Source organism: Cucurbita moschata, unplaced genomic scaffold (genome assembly GCF_002738365.1).
Source record: "Cucurbita moschata cultivar Rifu unplaced genomic scaffold, Cmos_1.0 Cmo_Scf00015, whole genome shotgun sequence".
NCBI classification, from domain to species: domain Eukaryota; kingdom Viridiplantae; phylum Streptophyta; class Magnoliopsida; order Cucurbitales; family Cucurbitaceae; genus Cucurbita; species Cucurbita moschata.
This window is the reverse complement of record NW_019268531.1, coordinates 3,236,353-3,254,489: the sequence shown is the minus strand read 5'-3', so window position 1 is coordinate 3,254,489 and position 18,137 is coordinate 3,236,353. Positions and strand designations below refer to the sequence as shown.

Sequence of the window (18,137 nt, the reverse complement as noted above, 5' to 3'; positions counted from 1 at the left end):
TTAAAAAAAAAAAAAAAAGGGGTGGTTGTGGAAGTCGGCTGGCTTGGCTTATTTGTCAAAACTAAAACCACTAATAAACCCATCAGGTCAATTTTCCATTGTCCACAAGTCCTGTTCTTCTTCAGTTTTCTTCTTCTAGGGTTTTTTTTTTCCTCTCTCTCTCTCTTCCACGGTCACTTTTCTCCCAAATTCTTGATTTCTTTGTCTTTTAAGACGGATGTGAGATCAAGATCAGCCGTTCTTGTGTCACCTTCCAGGACGGATTTGAAAACGGAAAATGAATATGGAAGCTCGAGTTGGTGTAGTGGTCGAAGGAGGGCAGAAGGCTCTTAATTCTGCTCACGGTGCCGTCGTCGACGGCGGTGCCAGGAAATATTTACAGCAACAAGGCCAGAACAAGCCGTCGTTGAACCAGCAACCGCAGATTGGTACGGTGCAGCAGCTTCTAGCCGGTGGTATTGCGGGTGCCTTTAGCAAGACGTGTACGGCGCCTCTTGCTCGCCTCACTATTCTCTTTCAGGTATGATTCTTCTTTATCCGAGTTTTAAGTCGATTTCGGAAGGCTTTGTTTATGTTTTTTTTCTGATTTGTTGGTCTCTTTTTTAATCATTACCTGGGAAAGAAGAAACTTATGGGGTTGGGGTAATCATTTTCTTGCTCCTTGTTTATGGGTCCACCAGGGTTCTTTTGTTATGTATGTTGCTTCGGGTTTCATTAATAGATGGATGAAGATGAGAAATGCTTAGGCAATAAATTCTTGTCAGGACCTAGACCTCGATTACGCCGTTGTGTAAATGCTGGGTTTCACTTGATAGATTAGCGTGCTTTTGTTGCTCTGACCCCGAATTAATTTAGTTGTTAACTTCCTTGCTCGATCCAACTTTACCAGGTGCAAGGTATGCACTCTGATGTTGCGGCAATGAAGAAAACCAGCCTATGGCATGAAGCTTCACGTATCATCCATGAAGAGGGATTCCGTGCATTTTGGAAAGGCAATCTGGTCACTATAGCTCACCGCCTACCGTATTCTTCAGTCAATTTCTATGCTTATGAACAATACAAGAAGGTGAGCAATAGATTGTTTGAGAAGCTTTGTTGGTAATTGGTGGCCGAGAGCATTCGAATAGTTTTCCAATCGTCTCGTCTTTTCTCTCCTCTTTGCAGTTTCTTCAGTCAATGGTTAGGGAAAGATATCAGGGCAATGCCAGCGCGGATCTTCTTGTGCATTTTTTTGGCGGTGGTTTGGCTGGAATAACAGCTGCCTCTGTTACATACCCACTGGACCTTGTCAGGACCAGACTCGCTGCACAGGTAACTGTTGTTATTGTTGATGCTGCTACTGGTGGTGGTAACTGTTATTTATTTTTTGTTTGGGACAAGAAGTAGAAATTTCAATGAAAGAGGAAACATACGCCCGGGGGTTGCAAAATGCTGCATTTGCCTAAACACCATCCAGTTTTTCTTTAGAGCATTTCACTTGTAGTCAGTGAAAGGAAGGTAAAAAATTTTACACCAACCAACGGCCGGATTAAAAATATTTTCTAAAAATGTATTGAAGGCGAGAGTTTTTTTTCTTTGAAGGTTCTATTGCTCCTTTTAACCGAGGCCCCAAAGGTAGACTCTGACCAACAAAACCTATAATCCTTTTCTCTTTTATGAAGGGAGTGGCCATGGCCAAGTTGTTTTGGGTGTGATTTGTTTTGTGGTTGGTTTATCATTTTTGTGAGGTTGCTTTTGCTTATACTTGGAGGCGACAATATTTCTTAACTTTTCAATTCCATATTGAAAAGTTTGGTTGTATCTTGAAAAAATAAAAATAAATCTTTAGCATGGCATGTTGTAGTTATAAACTTATAGCATCCAATCCTTGTGTTACCTCTTTTTTCCTTGTTTGAGTAACCCTTTTCATATTTAAACTCCACAGAGAAATACCATTTATTACAGAGGCATCTCGCATGCATTCCATACCATTTGCAGAGAAGAAGGTTTCTTTGGCTTGTATAAAGGACTTGGAGCAACCTTGTTGGTATGCATTTTGATAGTTATACATATACCTGCATATTTGCTCCATTCACTTGACTCAACGACCTTATAAAACTGCACGTGGGACAGGGTGTTGGACCAAGTATAGCCATCAGCTTTTCAGTTTACGAGAGCTTGAGATCATTTTGGCAATCTCGAAGGTAAGAACTTTGTGGTTAGGTTATATTTGGGTGTATTCTATTTAAAAGTTATTTACATTTTGGTTTTATACTTGTGGGTATTGGTATAATGATCATTTGATTTGACACCAGGCCTCATGACTCCACTGTAATGGTCAGTCTTGCTTGTGGTAGTCTTTCAGGCATAGCATCATCAACAGGTAAATTTGGTTTCTTTCAATCCTACTTACTCATTCTCATTTGATGATTTTGGTACAGTGAATCAAACTGATAGAATTTTCTGGTTCTTCTGGTTCATCATATTCTCCTGCAATGATAGTCATTTTGGTGAACATATTTGTCTTTCTTCCTGCTTTATTTCAGCAACATTCCCTTTGGATCTTGTGAGACGAAGGATGCAATTGGAAGGTGCTGGCGGGCGAGCCCGTGTTTATAACACTGGCTTGTATGGAACATTTAAACACATAGTGAAGTCAGAAGGTCTTAAAGGTTTGTACCGAGGGATTCTGCCAGAGTACTACAAGGTTGTCCCAAGTGTAGGCATCGTCTTCATGACATACGAGACCCTGAAAACATTTCTATCACAAATTTCCTCCCGCTCATAGCTGCTCTCAAATGTGTGATTCTTCCATTTGAGCGCTTATTCGAGTCACTGTACTATTTCCAGCGAGTATTCATTAGATCTCGACCAAGATCTGATCTCTATTACGTGGTACCAAATCGAGATACGTAGAAATAGGTTACCGGTCAATACGACAACTTAGAGCGTCCCATTCATTTTTTTTCTTTAGAAATTTTGTGGCAGTAAATTTTTTGGTCGTTACTGCCAGGAGAAGACTACTACTAGTATTTTTTTTTATCTTGTACAGGAAGAGTTTAACCCCAAAGAGTTGCCAATTCCAAAAACACAATCCATCCTGGGTGGTCATGCCTTTGTATACCGTTGCCTATTAGAATGATTCCTTTCAATATTAATATAATGAATTTTGTCTCAATAATTTCTAACTAAATTAAACTATATCAACTAAAAAAAAGATTAAATTGACTTAGTGTTGGAGAAACATTCATCAAATTTATTTCTATATGCTATCTAATAACCCATTTTATCTAATTACTCGAATGAGTAAAGTAACATGTTGATTTATTGACGATGAGTCTTAAGTGTTACTAATTAGTATGAAATTTTTTATTCTTACTCTATGGAAGCAAACGAACCTCGTTATTTAGGGAGATAGATCTCGAAATTGGCTTAAACTAAATACAATTAAACACGTTTTTAATCGGGAGGCCTTACTGTTGAGGATTATTGGGAGTGAGTCCTATCTCCATTAGTATGAGGCCTTTGGGGGAAGCCCAAAGCAAAGCCTTGAGAGCTTATGCTCAAAGTGGACAATATCATATCATTATGGAGGTTCGTGATTCATAACATGGTATCAAAGCCATGCTCTAAACTTAGCCATATCCATAGAATCCTCAAATATCGAACAAAGAATTGTGAGCCTCGAAGGTTTAGTCAAAAGTGTGACTAAAGTGTCGAACAAAGGGTGTACTTTGTTCGAGGGGTCTAGAGAAAGGAGTCGAGCCTCGATTAAGGGGAGGCTTATAGTGTACTTTGTTCGAGGGGAGGATTGTTGAAGATTATTGGGAGCGAGTCCCACATTGGCGGAGGCTTATAGTGTACTTTGTTCGAGGGGAGGATTGTTGAAGATTATTGAGAGTAAGTCCCACATTGGCTAATTTAGGGAATGATCATGACTTTATAAGTGAGAATTACTATCTCTATTGGTACGAGACCTTTTAGGAAAGCCCAAAATAAAGCCATAAGAGCTTAGGCTTAGAATGGACAATATTAGACAATATCATACTACTGTGTGATCCGTGCTTACTAACACTTACTTTGTCCATTTATTTATTTATGCCTCACATAAAAGTTGTTCATTGTTTAAATAAAAAAGAGAAAAATATAATATTAGTAGCGAAAATATTTAATAAAAATCTACTTGTTTTGGAACGACAAGAATTTGGGTTAATCGACGACTTCGTTAGCAAGCGGAAACTTGGCTTGGAGAAAAAGGAAACTTATTCTGTAAATCACCCGTTCCATTCTTGCTTTCCTTCAACCATCCCGACGAAACCTCCCGCCGCGCCTATCTTTTCTCTCTGATTCTCTCCCGAAGGTATGCATTTCTCATCTCTACATCTACCAACTGTTTTCCGATGGACTGTCTACTGAACAATCTACTGATCTTCTATTTTGAATTGCGGAATCTGTATATGTAATTTCGATTCTAAGCTCTCTTTGCACTTTTGGAAATGAAATTTCGGATCCAATTCAAACGCGGTGTAGTCCTACTGAATCTGTCGAAAGTTATTATTGTTGGTAATGGTGCATTAGGTCTGGCGTCTGTTCTTGTTTATCCTTTAATTTCATCATCCTTCGTTTCTTCTTGCGACTTTGTATGTTATGTTTTCTCCGAACAAACAATCTGTACACTTAGAGTGGGTGAGTTTGTTATGTAGTTTAGGTTAGAAGAAGAAATTACTAAACAATGTTTATTATAAAATTTTCTCGGAACAGCTAAACCTGTTGAAACAAGTAACCAAACACATGCCGCAGATAAGCCAGGGACAACGAGAGAGAGAAAGTTAGCAGCATTGCATCTCATAGGGGATGGGGGAACAAACCAAAAGTACTATACAAATTTTCTGGAAAAAAATTGTTTTTGAAAATATTGAATAAACTACCCGTATATTGGGGCTTGTTACAATTGCAGCAATAAAATTTCAATTCAAACAATTACATACTCTAAGTTGCATTGCTGAAGAAATTTGATAGGTTTCCATTATTTACTTAAGAAGTCTCCAAAGAGAACATACAATCTATCAACTATGACCAATTAGAGACGGTCACAATCTCCACACTTGACTCACTTCCACAAGACAAGAACTAAAATTGCTGTGTTTAGAAAACCACCCATATGAGTAGAACAACATAACCAGCAGAGGAAGTTATAACTCCCTAACACACAAAATTCAAATATAATAACTACTAGCAGTCCCATAATAAACAACTACTCATCCTTGTTTCTTGAGACGAAATTGCCTTTTTCCCCTTCTAGCTCAAACATCCCAATTGGAGGTTTAACAAAATTGTACCCTGTTAGTGTTTCTGTTTTAAGGTTTCACTTGTCAGCACAGCATATAAATGTGCTTATGGTTCTCCATCTTTGTATAATGTCATGGTTTCATGCTTTGGAAAGAAGATGGGAGGTTAAATTGAGGAGGACAAAATGTTGGCAAAGGGAGGTCAAAATGTGTTAAATTGAGAGAAAGAGAATGTGGTGGGGGCATAGTAGAGAGAAGAGAATGTAAAGGAGAAATGAAGGTAGAGGTAAATAGAGATATATTGAAATAAAGAAGAAACTTTGTGTGTTAGAGATACGAAGATAAGAGGAAATATGTTCTTCATCTCTGGTTGTAGCGCTTACTATCTTGATTTCTTCTCTCGGCCCTTATCTCCCTTCGAGACATTTTCGTTTTCCTACACCCCTCATTTTGGCCTCCTCATCTAATTCCATCTACTTGCTATTATATAAAATGCATGAAATCCTAATATTTTAGGAAGCTGGAAACTAATTTGAGCTCGTGTTTGCTGCTCACTCATTGATAGTTTTAGACAGAAACACAAGCGGTAAGGGTCCAAATTTTTCCAGACCATTTTCAGAATGGTTTCGTTTTTAGTTTTATGTTTTTGAGATTTGTGCTTGTTTTCTCCCAATTTTCTGACTACCGTTTTCATTTTTCTTAAAGAAACGTTTGAATTCTTAGTCAAATTTTTAAAACAAAAACTACTCGGCTAAGTATATTTTTATGGTAATTGACATGTACTATATCTATTGAGGTTAGAAGTTCAATTCCCCCTATCCCCTTTGTTATATAATACTAAAAAATTTATCCAAAAAAAAAAAACAAGTTCTTAAAAACTACATATATATACATATATTTTTTAAGTTTTCAAAACTTGGTTTGACTTTTGAAAACATTGATACAAACATTGGTACAAAGTGGATAACAAAACAAAGAAAACTTATTTGTTGAAGTAGTGTTTATAAGATTAATTTTCAAAAATAAAAAATCAAATGGTTATTCAATGGAGTCTCACTTACGCAACTTGTGTGGTGTAATTGCTCAAATTAGTAATTTGAGGGTAGAAATGTAATGAGTCGTATCGAACTGGTGTGTTTTGTGAAGTTTTCCCAATGTTTTTGAAAATATGATGCGTCATCATATTCATGCCGTGCCATGTCTGCCTCCCATCTCCTCATCCATGCTAATTTGATTGGGATCATCATCCCTGCAGATTATCTATCCTTAATTCTCCATTCTATTTCTCTGTCCAACAGAATATCAGAAAATGTCTCGAAGATATGATAGCCGAACGACGATTTTCTCTCCTGAAGGCCGTCTTTATCAAGTTGAATATGCAATGGAGGCAATTGGAAATGCAGGTTCTGCAATTGGGATATTATCTAAAGATGGAGTGGTGTTGGTAGGCGAAAAGAAGGTGACATCCAAACTCCTGCAGACCTCAACTTCCACTGAGAAGATGTACAAGATTGATGATCATGTTGCATGTGCTGTGGCTGGAATTATGTCCGATGCCAACATATTGATCAATACTGCAAGGGTTCAAGCCCAACGATACACTTACGCTTACCAAGAGCCAATGCCTGTTGAGCAACTGGTTCAATCTCTCTGTGATACAAAGCAAGGATACACCCAATTTGGTGGTCTACGCCCCTTCGGCGTTTCTTTTCTTTTTGCAGGATGGGATAAAAACTATGGCTTCCAACTATACATGAGTGACCCAAGTGGAAACTATGGTGGCTGGAAGGCTGCGGCAATTGGTGCCAACAACCAGGCAGCACAGTCGATGCTTAAACAGGATTACAAGGATGATATCACTAGGGAAGAGGCCATACAGCTTGCACTTAAGGTGCTTAGCAAAACCATGGATAGCACAAGTCTTACATCTGAAAAGCTTGAATTAGCTGAGGTTTTCCTCTCACCTGCTGGAAACGTCAAGTATCAAGTTTGCTCACCCGAGTCCGTAAGCAAGTTGTTGGTGAAGTCTGGTTTGACTCAACCAGCTGCTGAGGCTTCCTAAATGAAACACCTTATTTTAGACTCGATGCATCCTATAGATGTCGAACAATTTCATCGTGCTTGGCCTGACATGTCTTATGATCTTCATATTACTTGAACTGATTATGGTCGTTGGATTGTTGGATTATCTTTACCAATGCTGTAAAACTATGAAGTGAGATATTTTATCGAGTTAAATCTAGTCCTTTTTTCTGAAAACAAGACTATATGTCTGATCTTATCTAGTGGTTGCTGTTAGCGCCCCTCCCCCATCTCTCCCAAGGCCCATACCTTCCAGGAAGAAGCCTCCATTGTTGTAGACGAATCTGAGAGGGGAGAACCTGTTCCATCTTGGATAGAAGAAAGGACAATACTTTCCACCTGTTGGAATAAAGAAGTTATGCAAAACTATCTTCAATTAGATATATTCTGGAAACCTCTGTCATGAAGCATTTAGGTTGAATTGGATACTAATTTAGCAAGCTGGTTTAGAAGAGGATCTGATCCCCCGGTTCTAAGTGGCTTGTACCACAAACATCTCTTGATCTTCCTCTTAAACTCTACTTGTAAAAAGTTGTTATCGAATTGGTTCATGAATATGATTGATGATGTTGAGAATGGGACAGAGGCCCTGTGTTTTGGCATCTGAGCAATGATGGAAAGGCACAAACAACAGAGACGAGGAACAGGAAGCAAGCAGCAGATAAAAAGGAGGAAACAAAATTGGCGCTCCTTTTTGGATGGGCATAAACATAGAATAATGAAAGGGCCTTTTAGAGTGTGTAAACAAAAGCTGAGGGTGACCATCTAATCTATACTTGGGATATAATCCCGTCAGCTATTCCTTTAATCAATTAATGATTTCCAGATGGAAAAAAAGTTGAAGAATCCCAGATCATTACACATGTTCATTAAAGCCATCCTTTTGGGTTCAAATAAATTAATAAGCTTCTCTATCACTCCTTTTACTTTCCTAGAATAGCTACTCACTCACGCATCTTTGCTTCGCTTTGATATAAAGTATTTAGCATCAATACTAAATCAATTGATACAGGAAAAATATCTGCTAGCAGTGAGCTTGAACGGTTACAAATGGTATCAAAGTGTTGGAATAGGAGTTAACGACGATACATAATAGACAAAAGTGAACAATATCCACTAGCAGCGGTCGATACATAACGGGTCAAAGTGAACAAAACATTAAAGAAAGTATATCGGGATAGATAGATACCCTCTGAAAAAGCAGTCAAAGGAAGAAGAACAATGATTGTGCAAGAAAAGAATGGGCATTTAATCATTCACTCGGGCAGCAATAGAACAAAAAGAATCATCATTCATCATTCTGTTCCAGAGACAGCACCTTATCTATCATGGGTATCCACTTAATAATATATTAAATTAAGATTATTGGGGGAATCAATGGCCTTAAAACCCTTATATAAATTCTCATCATAATGCACAACAACAACAACACCTCAGATCCTTCTCTCTTCTTCTTCTCAAAATCCTTTCATTTTCAATGATTGAGTTAGGATCTGGTAATCTGCATCCTGAGGTTTAGGGAGTTCAATATGTTACTTATCCTCTCATGATGTGCTTCGCTGGTCCTTGGGATGCAGATTATCTCTTCCTGATTGACAATATATTCGAATAGGTTCGCTTCCATCAAATCAAATATAAATTTAATTTTTACTAACACTTTCAGCGTTTCGAAGTCTCTACTAGAGCTCGAAAGTATGATTCGGATGCTATTTGAATCAGCACAAGAAGATTATGAACAAGGTAAGAAACAAAAAACCCTTATGGGTTATTTGCTCATTAAATTGATTTATCTGTTAATATTGTTGTTTTATGTTTATTAATGGGTGTTAATTTCATTAGAGTTTTTCTTAGTTTAATGCTCTATTGTTTTATCCCCACGAGTAAAGCTTTTAGGGTTTGAGATTAATGTATTACTGTAAATTCATTTCATGACTTCAGCTGGTATATCTATGGTGCCTTCATGCTTATAATTTGAATCATTTTATGTGAAAGTTGTGTAACTAATTATGACATCCCATATTGATCGTAAATGGAAATAAAACATTTCTTATAAGGTTGTGGAAACTTTTTCTTAGTAGAGAAATTTTGAAACCTTGGAGGGAAGTCTAGAAGAGAGTCGAAAGAGTACAATATCAACTAGCGATGAGTTTGAATTGTTACAAATGGTATAAGAGTCGGTCGCTGAACCTTATGCCAATGAGGACATGGGCAGGAAGTGGATTGTGAGATCCAGTTCATGGACAGTGGATGGATTGTGAGATCCCACGTCGGTTGGAGAGGGGAACATGGTCATCGAATGGTGTGCCAACGTGGTACAACGGTGTGGTACGTGGTGCAAAATGCAAACTGGTTTTTGTTACTAAAAAAAATTATAAAAAATTAATTTCAAATGTATCTTTTAGTCTCTATTTTTAAGATCAATTTTGATTACTACGACTTACATGAAAGTAATTTGAATTTGTATCGAATGGTTATTACCCAAAACAATCGATTTTCGAACGTTTATGGAATGATTATTGGGAGAATCATATCATATAAACATAGAAGTATAACTTGGAAGCCTTACAGTTCCAACCGAACAAAAATCTACCGAATTTCCATGAACCACACTCGGACTTTGCTCATTAGCCATATAATACTTTCTATAACTTACAAACACGTGAGGGCTTATAATAAATCCGCATGGAGATCCCCATTAAGGATATCGAGCTCTCGTATAAGACCACTGAAATTACTCAAAAAGAGACAAAAATGATACCAATTGTGGTTGGTTTCAATGACAGACTAGAGGAAAGAATGTACCTATAGAGAGTCTCCTTAAGTGAAGCTCAACTCCTTTTAGAGTCCTCTAACAAAGTACACCATTTTAGGATTTTATTAAAATAGCTAAATTAAGAGCATATCCCTGATGCTATGATAGGAACCAGTGTCCCTTCAAATGGTACAATATTATCCACTTTGAGCCAGAGGTCTCGTGACAATCATACTTATAAATCCATAAATGCATGATCATTCTCTAAATTAGTCAACGTGGAACTCTCTCCTAATAATTCCTTCGTCATCCCATAAATTACAAAAATTGGAGACGAAATCATTCAAGAAAGAAACCCTCGTTCGTGGAAAGCAACATTATGAGTGTTTGCTTTGATCCATCATTTTAATATTCACTATATTCTTCCATATCTACTAATTACATCTTCATCCCCTTTTCTAATATAATAATAATCTTTATAAACAAAGATACGGTGTCCATTCATTTTTATAATCATAGTTTTGCTGGAATCATATGCCATATTTAATATTCAACCTTACCATATATTTATATATACATGGAGAGCTGGCTCTAGTTAACATCAAATTTTTAAAAAGTAATGTTTATCCATTCATATGAACATGAACATGAAGAACAAGAACACGTATGGAATTTCCAGAGCAAGAAAACGCAGAGTTTTCATTTCTGAAAATCCTCCGAAGAAAAACAGAACCAAAAACTCTGTTGGGTCATAAAAACAGAGGAAAAAATGTACAGAAATGAAGTTCATAAATAAAGTAAAGGAACCATTTTTATTGATTACCCATATTTGGAAATCTGAGCAAGAAGATACTGAGTTCTTGTCCCGGGAACTCGTCCGGGTTAATAAGATGGAACGATTCCGAGTCAGCACTCCCCACCACGTGCTCATAATTAGCTCTCATGTACATTACCTCCTCTGTTTTCGATCCCGACCCGAACCCGAACCCGGATGGCATTACTCCGGCTCCCACTGTTGTGGATTGCATTGTCTTTAGCATGGACCGGATCGAGTCGCCGGCTTTTTTCTTCGCAGCGTACCCGAGTTTTCGCCCGTTGCAGGACATTGCCCAGATGGGGATCGAACGGAGCGGGCAGAGTCCGAGTTCGACCCGGTTGCACTCGAGGGCGATTCGGACGAGTCCGAATCGCATTTCGTTGACGAGTTGGTGAGTTAGAATCGGAAACTCGAGTAGGAGAAAGGGCTTGTTTCGGAGGCGGTCTTGTTGGACGCAGAACCACACGTGCCCACGCCGATGGCCAAAGATAGTTCCGATCACCATAGTTTTCGAAGGTCGTGGTGGAGCTACGATGGCGGCGGCGGCCGCCGCCGCCGCTGCGAACTTCGGCGTGACGCTGTCGGGAGTAGTGGCTGTAGAATCTTGATCGTGGGTTGGACCGCCATTGGCGGTGGTGGACGCGGAGATTTCTAAGTCGTCACGAAGCGAGGTGCTCAGACGTTTCTTGGGGGCGGCGGTGGCGGCGGTGGCGGTTGTGGCGGTGGGCGGAAAGATACAGGGGAGGAAAAACCGACGAAGGGCGTCGATCTTGGCCATGGTTTTATTTGGGGTTTGGATTTTTGGCTTAAAAAAGTGATTTTTGGGAGATTTTATATAAAGGCTGTGATCGGAGAGGCTTTTCTGGGAAAGAGGTGAAGAATTTAACGAACAAAAAAAAAAAAAAAAAANNNNAAAAAAAAAAAAAAAAAAAAAAAAAACACTGAAATACAGTCTGTTCAAATATATATATATATATATATATATATATCTGACGCGGGAACTGAAGTAGCCGTTGGGATTAAATTTTAGTTGCCAGATAGCAATGCACACTTGTCACCTCATGAATGGTCCACGTCCTCATATTCTAATACAGATTTATTAAATTTATATTTAATTAGTCTTCAAATTTTAAGTTTATTCTAGTTTAAATTAAATAAAAAAAAGTTATTTTTAAATTAGACTCAAAACTTTCCAAAATTTTATTTTTTCTCTTAAATTTTAAATTTATTTCAAAACAATTATTCCGGTCAAAATAAAGACAAAAATGGAGCAAATACTTTATGCTCTCATTACTAAAATAAAATAAAATAAAATAAAAATTAAATCAAACCGTCTGAATGTTTCAAAACAACAATTTTATTAAATCCAACCATATGGCTATAAGTTGTAAAAATAAAAATGAATAAGAAAAAACCCACGAACACGACTCCGCGATGATATGATATTGTCCACTTTGAACATGAGCTTTCATGACCTTACTTTAGGCTGACAAGAAGGCCTCAAATTAATAGAGAGAGTATTCTTTATTTATAAACTCGTAATCATTCCCTAAGTTAATAGACGTGGGAGTTTCATCATCCAACATCAATCACTGCACATATACACATACATACATACATATATATATATATATATATATATATAACTTGTTGATTATGTACGACCAGATTTTTGATCCATTAACGGACTTTCATGAGGCTTCTGCGGTGGATCAAACGTTCGGTTTGGGTAAGAAATGAGTGGCAAAGAAGCGGAAGTAGAAGAAATTGAATGCCGCAATGACACCCACCACGTAGAAGAAGTAATCAAGGCGGTTTTTGTTAAGATCATTACCTCCAAGCCATCCACTTTTTCCGCCCTCCACTCTGTTTATTTTGCTCACAATAGCCATAAGAACAGAGCTCATATAGCTACCTAACGACAAGCTCAAGAAAAATATAGCTCCGGCCACCGTCCTCAGGCTCTCCGGTAAGTGCGTAGTCAGAAGCTCCATCACAGCAATTGCCGCGAAAGCCTCCGTCAAACCCGACAGAGCAAACTCCGGTATCAGCATCCAAACGTGCAACGGTGAAACAAACGACTTATTTTCCTCTGCCGAGCTACGGCGGATATTCTCGAGAATTCCGGCAACCACCATACATAAAACCGACATCACAATCCCAATTTCGATCCTGGTTTTCAGGGAGAAGCGTTTGTTTTTATGGGTTTTTTTCTTCATGAATTCCACGTATTTCTCGTAAATATAAATCCAAATGGACAGAGCAATCATGGGTGTGAGACTCATCCAAGCCGGTGGGATTTGGAAATGAGGTCCGATGAATCTGTTCATTTGAATGGCTTGTAGAATCCCAAATGAACCCATTTGTTGCATTGAAATAAAGCATGGAATTCCGGCTGCCCAAATGGGGACAATCCCAACAACGCACTTGAATTGCTCCACTTGATGAACACTGCACAATTTCCACTCGTTCTTGGATTTCCCCTGTTCGTCCAATTCGGTGGAGGAATCAACCACCGTAGCCGCCTTGTCAAATACCAAAAACCTGTCCGTGTGAGACAGCTTAGAGGAATCCATTGGAGGGTCATGTAAAAAGTGATCAATTTGAGTGAATTTTGGAACATTGCGCTTCCGACACGTGGCGACCAGGACTTTCGCGATGTCGGCAAAGACGCTGCCTTGAGGGGTCTTGCAGATGTAAAAGCGGCGGCCCAAGAGAAAGATGAGGATGGAGAAGACGAAGCAGGCGGTGGGAATGGCGAAGCCGAGGGTCCAACTTATGCTGGTTTGGACATAGACGACAAGGGTTAGGGCTATGACGAGGGCGACAGAGAAGAGGAGATACCACCAGTTTAAGAAGCTTTCCAGCTTGGCTCTGCCTTTTTCAGTGTTGGTGTCGAATTGGTCAGCGCCGAAGGAGATGTTGCAGGGTCTTATGCCACCGGCTCCGATGACAAGTAGTCCGAGGCCAAGGTAGAGGAAGCCGAGTTGCCAAGGGTGAGGCTGTGGGCAGTTGGACTCGCCATGTCTGCAGGGTGGGGGCCTCATTTCAGGGAAGCCAGCGCCTAGTGTCAAAACTCCCATTCCCTATTATCAATTAATATCACCACATTCAGCCCATAATATTATAAGCCTTCTTGTTTTGTTTAGAGAATTGACAAGGACGTGGTCCGACGGTCCGGCGCTCTGCGTGATTATATTCGTAATGTTCCGACTCGTCAGTCATTATAGATCTAATGTCATGATGAGGCAAAGGGGAGGGAGAACTGCGAAGCTTTGTAGACTCGCAAAATTGCTTCCCTTAGAATGCAAGCAAGGTCACTTGCTTACTCTCGATTGGCGGCAAGAAAGGAGGCATTGGAAAGAAAGACTAGACCATACTAAAGTCAAGAGGCATTCAGGAAGCAACTAGTCGCTTCTAGACAAGCTTCTATCAGGCCGACTGATACCATTTGTAACCGTCCAAGTGACAGCAAATAAATATTGTTTTTTTTTTTTGCCTCTCCCTCTTAGCTTTTTTTCAAGGTTTTAAAACGCGTATGTTAGAAAGATGTTTCCACACCCTTAGAAGAAATGTTTCGTTTCCCTCTACAACCGACGTAGGATTTCACAATCCACCCCCTTGAAGGCCAGCGTCCTCGCTGATACACCGTCCAGTGTCTGATTCTGATACCATTTGTAACAGTCCAAACCCACAGCTTGCTGATATTGTTCTTTTGGACCTTTTCATTTTGGGATTCCCTTCGAGGTTTTAAAACGTGTATTTTGTTCCCCTCTCCAACTGATATGAGATTTCACAAACCACCCTTTGTAGGCCAGCGTCCTCGCTAGCACACAGTCCAATGTTCGGTTCTGATACCATTTGTAACAGCTCAAGCCCACTGCTATCTGTTTTTTTTTGCTTTCCTTTCAAGGTTTAAAAACACGTTTGACAGGGAAGAGTTTCCATACTCTTACAAAAATTGTTTCGTTTCACTCCCCAATCGATCGTGGGATCTCACGTTAACTTTAACCAACATTAAATCAACTTACCATACAATCACTAAATGATTTGAGTAATCATATCAAAAAATCCATGAATTTTGAAAGGTGAATATGTATATATTTGGTGAAGAGGGGTGGAAGAGAAGAAGAAAAGTACCAGGAGGGAGGCGAAGGAGCCAAAGAGGAGAGTATAAAACCTTCCCAAATAAGCATCAGCAAGAAAAGCCCCGGCGAGGGCAGCGAAATTGGTGGTGCCACTCCAGATTTGGAACACATAAGCCGAATCAACGCTGTCCAAATTGTACATCGTGTGCAGATACAATACCAAATTGGCTATCAAGCTCATCGACGCCAGTTTCTCAAACGTCTCATTGCCTTCCACAAAGCCAAAAAAAAATTTCATAACCCCAACAAAACAAACCAAACAAACAAACAAACAAACAACGACTCAGATTCATCGCTAGTAGATATTGTCCTCTTTAAGTTTTCTCTTTCGGGTTACTCTCAAGGCTTTAAAACTAGTTTGCTAGGAGAAGGTTTCCACACCCTTGTAAATGGTGTTTTGTTCTCCTCCCGAACCAATGTGGGACATCACAATCCACCCTCCTTCCGGGCCCAGCGTCCTCGCTGACACTCTTTTCTTCCTCCAATCGATGTGGGACCGCCCTCAAATCCACCCCCTTCGAGGTCTAGTGTCCTTACTGGCACACCGCATCGTGTTTATCCCCTTCGGAGAACAGCGAGAAAGCTGGCACATGGTCCAGTGTCTACTCTGATACCATTTGTAACGACCCAGATTCACGGCTAGCAGATATTGTCCTCTTTGGGCTTTCCCTTTCGGACTTCTCTCAAGGCTTTAAAATGCGTCTACAAGGAGAAGGTTTCCATGCATCGTGTTTTGTTCTCCTCCCCAACCAATATACGACATCACATAAAATTTTTCCTCAGACTCAAACAAACAAACAAATTTGATTAACTTACCAAGTATGAATCTGACGGCTCTCCATCCTCCAAGAGCTGCCTTTGGACGATTGACGGAAGAATGAAGCCTCCCACTCTCCATAGCTCTTTCTCTTTTTCTTTCTTTCTTTCTGTGTGAAAGCTTTATAATGTTTGTGTTCTTCCCATTTCTAATTTTAGTGCCACTGCAGGTTGCTCAGTTGTAAACGACTCAAATTTCTATCTTCCAAATTCAACGAACACTTGCATTGCACTTCTAATAATACCAATCCAACACAACCTTGTTTAACCATACCTTAAAAAAAGAGGGTTGCCGGCGATGAAAGAACCTTGTTTGGCCACACTTTTAGAACATGTTCTATGAAGTAGTCCAGGCTAATACAATTTGAATCGAGTTCTAGGACCCATTACTTATGAATGTCGGTCGCCAAGGTGTTGAACTGATGATGTTTAAGAATCTAGGTTAAGTTTCTGTTATGCCCTTTTCTTCTACTCGTGTCCAGTAGATTATAATAGGATGTTGCTACTATGTGGAGACAATTAAGGGACTCGAAACTCATTCTTAATCCTGAACTCATCTGAAGGGAGAAGACGTAGCTCATATGGTAGAGCATTCGTTTAACATACGAGAGGCACAGGAATGATATTTTGCATCTCCATGTCATTACATCTAGTTATTATGCTTTAATCATAGACAAAAAAAAATCATGAATGAATTATTACAAATTTTGGTCAACAAATTCAGGGAAGGTAGCTTATATAGTAGAGCATTCACTTCGCATGCGAGAGGCATAGAGATCGATATCCTACATCTCAATTTTATTACATCTAGCTGTTACACTTTTGGACTTGATTAAATAGACCAAAGACTAGTAAAAAGAATCATGAATGAATCATTACAAATTTTGGTCGTAGTTCATATGGTAGAGGGCTCCTTTTGTATTTTTATTTTGTTATATGTATGTCGGTCATTCAAATATTTTGTGTCAGCACATACTGATCTTTGATTCAAAATCTCGAAAAGTACTCGTCATGCAAAGTCTTTGAAAAAGTTCCTAATTTTTCTAAAACCATGTTTAATTCAATATTGATGTGTATCTGATTTACGTACCAAGTGGATGTAGTTGGTTACCACATGGACACATAGGTGGACTCAAATTTTTTTAATCCAACATATGGTTTTGTAAGAAAAGGTCAAACCTTGAACGAATGAATTTTCCAGAGTGACAGATGTGAATCTTTCAAAATTGAATTCCATTTACGTGTAAAATGCGTTATCCAATCTCTCCAATCTCTCAAGCTGTGTGCCATATAAATCAAACCAAATCCATTGCAAACCTTCTTCAAGTTCATGGTGGAAAAGAAAAAAAAAAAAAAAAAGGTTAACCCGGCGTTTATTATAATCCCAGTGGTTGTTTCCATTTGTGTAGTTTTCACGCTGTTGAGTTTACTTTGCCATGGGACAGAGGGTGGCAGTAACGGCGAAGGAGGTGCTCGTTTCGGCGGTGCTGCCCATGGTGGACGATTGCATCATGGACATGCCGACGTACACCATGGACATGGTGGGGTACACCTCGCAGGGGTTCATTTTGGAGGTGGAGGCCACGGCGGCGGTGGCTGTTGACGTTAGTTCTTTCTTTCAGAGGTGGGCGTATATATATGTATTATGATTAATTAGGTGTGAATCTTAATAATTTTTAGAACTTCTTTGAAATAAATTTGTATGTAAATTAAATTTTTGTATGTTAAATTATAATAAGTTCTAAAAATTATACTTTAGAGATTATATATTTATTCTAATTTATGATGTGACGCATATGGAGTTTTGGATAACACGATCTATAATGATGTTTGAATTGAGTTTTAGTCTTTGTTTTTTTTTTTTTTTTTATAATTAAAAAAAGAATTTAAGAAATTATATTGATTATGAATGACTTAGTGAATTAATTAGAATATAATTTTTAGAATTGAATGCATATAGTTTATAAAACAATTGAGTTTGCGTGTCATATGCAACTCTTTGGAAATTTCAACTCCACAGTTATCCAACCCCTAATTCAATTATAAAAAAGTTGAAAATTCATATTGCAATTCAAGCTTCAAGTTCATACCAAAAATGGTTGATCGGACCACTGTTATTGTAATTGTGGCTTTCGTTTCCTTCGCTATTGTTGGCGTCTTCCTGCAGTTCCTCTGCAGGGGGGGTGATGGCTCCGAAGGTGGCACCGACGTTCAACTAGAACTAGGAGGTGGGGGTTGTGGCGGTGGGGGTGGGG

At 38.9% G+C, this 18,137-nt stretch overlaps 4 protein-coding genes across 5 annotated transcripts; 2 read left to right on the top strand and 2 right to left on the bottom strand.

The window, feature by feature from the left end:
• The first annotated feature begins 81 nt into the window (after positions 1 to 81).
• On the top strand, positions 82 to 3,142 carry LOC111453890 (mitochondrial substrate carrier family protein B-like). 2 transcript variants are annotated; one of them, XM_023095181.1, is made up of 8 exons: positions 82 to 520; positions 890 to 1,066; positions 1,165 to 1,311; positions 1,925 to 2,026; positions 2,113 to 2,183; positions 2,295 to 2,362; positions 2,526 to 2,800; positions 2,910 to 3,142. In XM_023095181.1, exons 1-7 carry the CDS (start codon positions 278 to 280, stop codon positions 2,765 to 2,767), a joined length of 1,050 nt encoding a protein of 349 aa, XP_022950949.1. In that variant the 5' UTR covers positions 82 to 277; the 3' UTR covers positions 2,768 to 2,800; positions 2,910 to 3,142. The 2 variants fall into 2 exon arrangements, with proteins under 2 accessions (XP_022950949.1, XP_022950948.1); XM_023095180.1 differs by having other exon boundaries at positions 2,526 to 3,142.
• A 1,025-nt stretch (positions 3,143 to 4,167) lies between these two features.
• Positions 4,168 to 7,529, top strand: LOC111453768 (proteasome subunit alpha type-4-like). Its single transcript, XM_023094990.1, has 2 exons — positions 4,168 to 4,339; positions 6,566 to 7,529. Exon 2 carries the CDS (start codon positions 6,577 to 6,579, stop codon positions 7,327 to 7,329), a length of 753 nt encoding a protein of 250 aa, XP_022950758.1. The 5' UTR covers positions 4,168 to 4,339; positions 6,566 to 6,576; the 3' UTR covers positions 7,330 to 7,529.
• Positions 7,530 to 10,881: 3,352 nt separating this feature from the next.
• On the bottom strand, positions 10,882 to 11,808 carry LOC111453644 (protein MIZU-KUSSEI 1-like). The gene has a single exon (XM_023094823.1). It carries the CDS (start codon positions 11,694 to 11,696, stop codon positions 10,914 to 10,916), a length of 783 nt encoding a protein of 260 aa, XP_022950591.1. The 5' UTR covers positions 11,697 to 11,808; the 3' UTR covers positions 10,882 to 10,913.
• Positions 11,809 to 12,609: 801 nt separating this feature from the next.
• LOC111453646 (protein NRT1/ PTR FAMILY 2.8-like) lies at positions 12,610 to 14,028 on the bottom strand. Its single transcript, XM_023094825.1, has one exon. It carries the CDS (start codon positions 13,999 to 14,001, stop codon positions 12,631 to 12,633), a length of 1,371 nt encoding a protein of 456 aa, XP_022950593.1. The 5' UTR covers positions 14,002 to 14,028; the 3' UTR covers positions 12,610 to 12,630.
• Positions 14,029 to 18,137: the final 4,109 nt, after the last annotated feature.

What these genes read in the sequence shown, in the direction of transcription:
- LOC111453890 (XM_023095181.1), top strand. Translation starts at nt 278, where the DNA reads ATGAATATGGAAGCTCGAGTTGGTGTAGTGGTCGAAGGAGGGCAGAAG. An exon ending in GCCTCACTATTCTCTTTCAG is followed by an intron (nt 521 to 889) that starts GTATGATTCTTC and finishes CAACTTTACCAG; the next exon opens with GTGCAAGGTATGCACTCTGA. An exon ending in TCATTTTGGCAATCTCGAAG is followed by an intron (nt 2,184 to 2,294) that starts GTAAGAACTTTG and finishes ATTTGACACCAG; the next exon opens with GCCTCATGACTCCACTGTAA.
- LOC111453768 (XM_023094990.1), top strand. Translation starts at nt 6,577, where the DNA reads ATGTCTCGAAGATATGATAGCCGAACGACGATTTTCTCTCCTGAAGGC.
- LOC111453644 (XM_023094823.1), bottom strand. Translation starts at nt 11,696, where the DNA reads ATGGCCAAGATCGACGCCCTTCGTCGGTTTTTCCTCCCCTGTATCTTT.
- LOC111453646 (XM_023094825.1), bottom strand. Translation starts at nt 14,001, where the DNA reads ATGGGAGTTTTGACACTAGGCGCTGGCTTCCCTGAAATGAGGCCCCCA.